This window comes from Pseudomyrmex gracilis, unplaced genomic scaffold (assembly GCF_002006095.1).
Source record: "Pseudomyrmex gracilis isolate BER0280 unplaced genomic scaffold, ASM200609v1 scaffold_234, whole genome shotgun sequence".
NCBI lineage: Eukaryota > Metazoa > Arthropoda > Insecta > Hymenoptera > Formicidae > Pseudomyrmex > Pseudomyrmex gracilis.
This window is the reverse complement of record NW_018020818.1, coordinates 73,501-80,139: the sequence shown is the minus strand read 5'-3', so window position 1 is coordinate 80,139 and position 6,639 is coordinate 73,501. Positions and strand designations below refer to the sequence as shown.

The following is a 6,639-nucleotide window of genomic DNA, read 5'->3' as shown; positions in this document are numbered from 1 at the left end:
AACAAACTGTATTAATAAATGCTTATTATGATGTTTCTTTATGTATTGTTATATATGTTATAATAATTGTTAAAATAAATAAAGTAAAAAGTGTTATATGTGTAGTAAAACGTTTGAATAAGTAGAGTAGACGATGATTAGTAATTATAATAAATGTATTTTAGACCCCCAGCAAACATTTTGGTTACAAAACCATATCTATCTGTTTTCCTTAGTAGGATATGGTTTGTTAACCATGTCTTGTCAACATGTGAAATGTCAAAATGCGACCAAAATGATGACGGAGTCTGCCACAAGCAAAGCGAAGCCAAATTATCGCCAAAGTGAAGCCAAAATCCGGAATAGGTTTGGTCATTGTCTGTTGGCGCCAAATTGCAAACAGTCCGCACGTATACACGAACAGACCCTGCTTGGCGTTTGGTGGCAATCTGTCGTCAATGCGACAAGATCATCAAAATCAGTGAGATATCCCCTTTAATGTAAATAATAATTACCTTTACTTTTAATATTCTTCGAGTACATGTGCGTTCCCGGTGCACTTTGATTGGTACCGCCATTTTGAGAGGTATAATTAAATGAACCAATAAAAAGTTGTCAACAAGATGTTCAGACTCTGTATTCAAGAGATACTATTGATATGACAGCAATAGTAGCAAAAACAAAAAAAGAAAAAAAAATACATTCTTATATCTTTTTTATTTTCCGTTCTTATCTATATGTTTATTATATCGAGAAGGTTGTGTCAGAAAAATATTTATCAACATCTATCTGTCTATTCTGTTACTCGTCATTTTAAGAAACGTTGTTATCCCGTTTGGCCGCAGAAAAAATTTCTTATACAAGATAAAATTAGAAAGCTGCAATATTTAACTCTGCAAAAATGTGACTTTCGCACCACTCACAGCTTACGCTCATCAGGCATATGTATTTTCCTGGGTTTTATCTTGCGAATTAGCGCGTTTCTGATAGGACGCTTTGTGAGAATATGGTGGGCACGTAAATCCGAGAAAGAAAAAGAAGAACACAAAGATTGGTTCAGAGAAAGACGTAATGTAATTTTAGGTACAGGTTTTGTGTGAAATATCAAATTATTGTGCGTTGTACGATAACACGATAATTGTTTAATATGTTTTTTTTTTTTTTGTGTATTTTGCTGTATTCATCTTTCTTATTTCTCACAAGGTTGTTTTGGATTGTACGGTCTTTTATTGCTTATTTATTACATAACTCATCTCGAAATCGAACCACTGACAAAACGTTCGAGATTTAACATATTTGACAAGGAATATGAAAAATATCTGGGAAAAATAATTTTTGAAGATGTAAGTATATATATATCTCGTTACAAATGTCCATTAGACGTTCACAGCTTCATGTAATAATTAAACGAGTGTCTAATAAAGATTTCTGTAAATTGTTCTGTGGGGACAGTGATTAAAAAAAAAGTATAAAAAACCTTACCAAATGTTTGTTTTTTCAAGAGTTTGATTGAATTATATGATTGAAATATATAATAAATGTTATTACTTTTTATTCAGCAAATAGAAATGTATAAAAATTATTTGTTATCGGAGACTCATCCAAATTACAAGAGGATTCAAAAGGTGATAAAAAAACTTGTAACAGCCAATTCGGACATAAGATCAATAAGAGAAACAAATTGGACTTTAAGCGTTATCAATAAATCATCACCAGATGTATCATATGCTTATGTTATACCCGTATGATTATCAAAATATATGCAATATTTATGTTTTTTTAATATATATACATATATATTGTATAAGATATTTCGTGATATTATCCCAGATAATATATGTTGATGTCTTAATAACATATGTCAAAAGACGTTCCCAGCAAACACAAAGTAACAGTAACGTAACATTAATGTTATAATTTCTCACTCAATGATGTAACTGCAATGTAACACACGCCTTGTACGTAGAAGTTACATTGTTGAGTGGGAAATTATAACATTAATGTATTACACGTAACTGTTACTTTGTGTTTGCTGGGTTACTTTGCTCTCTGTGAGATTTTTATTATTATACTTTTTATTCTCTTAGGGTGGACATATTTTTGTTGCCTTAAATGCTTTAAAGATTGTTGAAAATGATGATCAATTGGCCTTTCTCTTGGCTCATGAAATAGCTCATTCGTTGCTCTTGCATTCGGTAAGATAGTCTAAGAAAAATATTGCATAGATATGTATTTTAATTATTCTCTGTACAGAATACGATAAATATAAGTACTCTTTGTTGATATAGCTTGAAGCAATATCCCAAAAAGTATTATGGGATTTCTTAACAGTTATACCTATATTTTTTATTTGGTCTTTACTACCCGATATAAAGGCTACTGTAGTACACTTTTTGGCGGAGCAAATTGTGAATATTATTTACAAACTTCCGCACAGAAGAATTTTGGAACGAGAAGCTGATGATGTAGGAATTAAACTGACTGCAAAAGTACGTGCGCATTTTTAATATGATTTGATCATACATAATTTAATCCCTAATAGGCACATTTGTGAAAATATTGCACAAAAATGGCATCATGAATGGCGACGATTTTGCAACGATTGCACTAAGACGATTCGTCATAACGCAACAGTTTTGTCGAAATAAAATTTTGTAAATAATATTTGTCAAAAATTGCGAAAAAGTCGTTATGCATTTCCACAGTATATACCTCCAATAGGCGAATTGTGAAAATATTGCACAAATATGACATCATGAGTGACGACGATTTCTTGCGTTTCTTCATACGCAATCATATTTCTACATATTTGAAACATCACATAGCTAGAATTTCTTTTCTCAATTATTGGACAATTTCTTTGTGAAATTAATTTTGCAAATATACCGCTAAGATGATTCGCCATATCGTTGTTCTTTTGCCGAAATAGTATTTTGGAAAGTAATTTTGCAAACAACTACAAATATTTCAGAAAAGATCAATGTTTTTGCATCTATTTTCTAAAATATGTCTGTATAATTGCAAATAACAATTTTAGTGCAAGATTTCGTCACATAATTTTGTAAATGGTTTCCTATCGGGGATGTTACGTGTGTGTTGTTACTTTTGTAATATCAACTTTACTTTTTGTTATTATTTGCGATTTAATGTATTTCTTACTCAGGCTTGCTTCGATATTCGTGAAGCCGTTGTATTTTGGGCTACATTAAGAACGCTTACAGAAATGCGTATTTTACCTCGGGATTTGCCATGGATATCGTCGCATCCCGACCACGGGGATAGAGAGAAAACCCTAAACACAGCCATGGTTAAAGCTTTAGAATTACGGAACAGATCGGGAGTATGTTTTTCACATATAATTTTACACAGATAAAAGTATATATATATATATATATAAGATAATATACGAATTTTTAAACTATATATATTAATTTCGCAGTGCTCAGTATTACCTGAAATTGATCCAAGAGACAGGTTCTATAAACGATCGACGACGGAAAATAAGATTTATTTCAGAGAAAGAGGAATAATTTCATGAAAAAAATTGATTTTTTTCAGACCATTTTGCGATTGATCACAAAGTGAGATGCGAAAAAGAACTACTACTGCTAATTACATATGAAGACCACAGGGGAAGAACTTGATAAGTCACATTTTCGTGATTTTTTAGAGGAGAGCGATTTTAAAGCTCGAAACGTATATGTATTTCTGTGTTACACGTTTTATAAAAATGCGTTTTATATTTATATCTCGGAATCTATCAAGAATTTCCCTTTTTTGCTTTGAATAATTAAAATAATCCATTTTAACTACCAAATAACATCAAAAACCGAAAATAAAAAAAATCGACTTATCAAGTTCTTTTCCTGTGTGGTCCAGAGATGCCAGTTTGCGGACGCTAGCAACATGCAGCAGCAAGTGGAGGGGATACGCACACAAGCGAGCAGCCACTCGCCGAGGCGCTGAGCGCACACGTACACGGCTGTTCGCCTGTGTGCGTTTCGTCTGTGTATCCCCTCTACTTGCTGAGCATGCTGCTAGCGTCCGCAAACTGGCATCTCTAGTGTGGTCGTCATGTAAATATTACTGGCAATCACGCAAGAATATTACAGTCGAACCTCCCAAAACTTATACAGTCGGGACCGACGAGCCTCCCAAAACGTATACTTCCCCTATTCCCTCACTCTTTAACTCGCGCATGCGCAAAGACTTACTTTTGGTATAAATTCATCTCCCACTAGCGCAGTTTCGGTTGTAATCATACTTGGTGATGGAAAAAGTGATGAAGGGGAAAATACGTTTTGAGAGTGGATTTGTGCACGTTTTGGAAGATTTGTCTGTATTAAGTATTACACGAAATATATTATTGGATATCACAAAAAATATTACAGAGAGGATATTACTGAGAATATTACTGACAATTGCACAGAATGTCAGTAATATTATTTCGTATCACTACCACCAATATATTACTGCCTAAATATTGCTGCCAATAATATAGTAATATAAAAAGTCTCTGTACTATTTCAGTGGTTGAAAAATAACAAGTCAACATTTTTCAGCCATTATTTCCGGATAAATATCTTTTAAAATTGACTGAAAATCGTTACTAAAATATTGTTTGTCTTATCTGCACTTACTATGATTACAAAAAAATGTATTAACATAATACACATTGTAAACAACATAGAGACAGATTAAATTGTAAATTCGCACGTTTGTAATAACAATTGTAAATACATAAGAAAATAATAAGAATGATAAATATATGAGTTTTGAAGAAGAATCATAAATTGATAGCCAAGCATGTTTTGTAAAATTATGTAACTTAATGCCAAGCAGAAGTTTTCGACTAATTGTTGTGTATTTGCTGAAAACGTAATAATAACCCTGATAGGAAACCATTTACAAAATTGTGTGACGAAATCTTGCACTAAAATTGTAATTTGCAATTATACAGACATATTTTAGGAAATAGATGCAAAATCATTGATCTTTTCTGAAATATTTGTAGTTGTTTGCAAAATTACTTTCCAAAATACTATTTCGGCTAAAGAATAACGATATGGCGAATCATCTTAGCGGTACATTTGCAAAATTAATTTCACAAAGAAATTGTCCAATAATTGAGAAAAGAAATTCAGCTATGTGATGTTTCAAATATGTAGAAATATGATTGCGTATGAAGAAATGCAAGAAATCGTCGTCACTCATGACGTCATATTTGTGCAATATTTTCACAATTCGCCTATTGGAGGTATATACTGTGGAAATGCATAACGACTTTTTCGCAATTTTTGACAAATATTATTTACAACATTTTATTTCGACAAAACTGTTGCGTTATGGCGAATCATCTTAACCTTTTCGCTCCGGGACTGGTCCATATATGGACCAGCAAGAAAAGCGAACGTAATAGATGTTTATAAGGTCAATTTAATGCACTAAATTTAGGAAAAAAATTGAAAAAAATCCTGGTTACTTCTTTGACCTTCAAAATTAACTTTGAAGAGGGGGGTAGCAGGTTATTATTAACTTTTTCAGCTAAAATGCGAGGTCAATTTTAAAGGAAAAATCCCCGGAGCGAAAAGGTTAAGCTGTGTTCCAGAATTGCTGCCAGCACGCTGCCAGTACTAAAATTGTACGGTATATGTGACGCAAACTATAGATCTTTAGCGCTGGCAGTGAATTTTGGAACACAGCCTTAGTGCAATCATTGCAAAATCGTCGCCATTCATAATGCCATTTTCGTGCATTATTTTCACAAATGTGCCTATTGGGGAAAGCGTTTATCGGTGTAAAGGCCTCCGCACAAACTCTTTCGTAGCGCGTTACGTTAAGTGCTAATCGTAAACTTCGATTCGTACGTAATTTTAAACTTTATTCAACGCACAAACAAACTTACCACGTTTATGCTACGTTAAGTTAAGTTTTGTTTGTGCGTTGAATAAAAGTCAAAGTTTAAGTACGAATCTAAGTTTATGGCCAGAACTTAACGTAACGTAATGCATTACGAAGGAGTTTATGCGGCGGCCCTAAGATGGAACGGGATTTGGTATGCAAAGCAAAGTCATTGGATGCGCGTTCTATTTCATGCACATGCGCGCATGATCTATAGTATACGTCACGTGTACTATGAATAAATGCGCGCATACGCATGAAACGGAACGCATCCATGGATGGATTTACTTTGCAAACCTTCTTGTGACCCTGTCCCTTCTCCTGCCTCACCAGATTTCAAAAATCTTGATGATTCAAAAAAAAAAAAATAATTAAGATCGAAAATATTTGTTTTGCACTTTGTCCTTCCCTCGCCTCGACTGCCTACTCCTGTCTCTTATTTTTGTCGCCGTATTCCTCGCTACACCCGTTCGAACTCGTCAAATTTCCTTTCACAAATATGTCTGTATAGATCTAATTAGATCCACATTAAATTTAAATAGATTTAGAGTAGATCTAAATAAATATGAGCAGATCTATAAAATTTTTACATCCCTTTATACAGGGTGATTCAGAACAACCCGTTATCTTTGAAAATACATATTCTTGACTAAATTCTAAGACAATTTTTTATTTGGCAAAATTTTGTCTGACGCTTACTTTTTGAGTTACTAATAAAAATAGTTGACGTACCATGAGTCGGATTTAAAAGGTAGGCAG

The 6,639-nt window shown here is 33.1% G+C and overlaps 1 protein-coding gene across 1 annotated transcript; it reads left to right on the top strand.

Moving 5' to 3' along the window:
- Positions 1-716: 716 nt before the first annotated feature.
- On the top strand, positions 717-4,693 carry LOC109859018 (metalloendopeptidase OMA1, mitochondrial-like). Its single transcript, XM_020436841.1, has 7 exons — positions 717-1,062; positions 1,183-1,322; positions 1,539-1,721; positions 2,067-2,174; positions 2,268-2,468; positions 3,143-3,319; positions 3,419-4,693. Exons 1-7 carry the CDS (start codon positions 717-719, stop codon positions 3,515-3,517), a joined length of 1,254 nt encoding a protein of 417 aa, XP_020292430.1. The 3' UTR covers positions 3,518-4,693.
- The last annotated feature ends 1,946 nt before the right edge of the window (positions 4,694-6,639 follow it).

Excerpts from the sequence above, each read along its gene's own strand:
- LOC109859018 (XM_020436841.1), top strand. The coding sequence starts at position 717 with ATGTTTATTATATCGAGAAGGTTGTGTCAGAAAAATATTTATCAACAT. Across the intron at positions 2,469-3,142 it reads GAATTAAACTGACTGCAAAA|GCTTGCTTCGATATTCGTGA; the intron begins GTACGTGCGCAT and ends TTTCTTACTCAG. Across the intron at positions 3,320-3,418 it reads AATTACGGAACAGATCGGGA|TGCTCAGTATTACCTGAAAT; the intron begins GTATGTTTTTCA and ends TTAATTTCGCAG.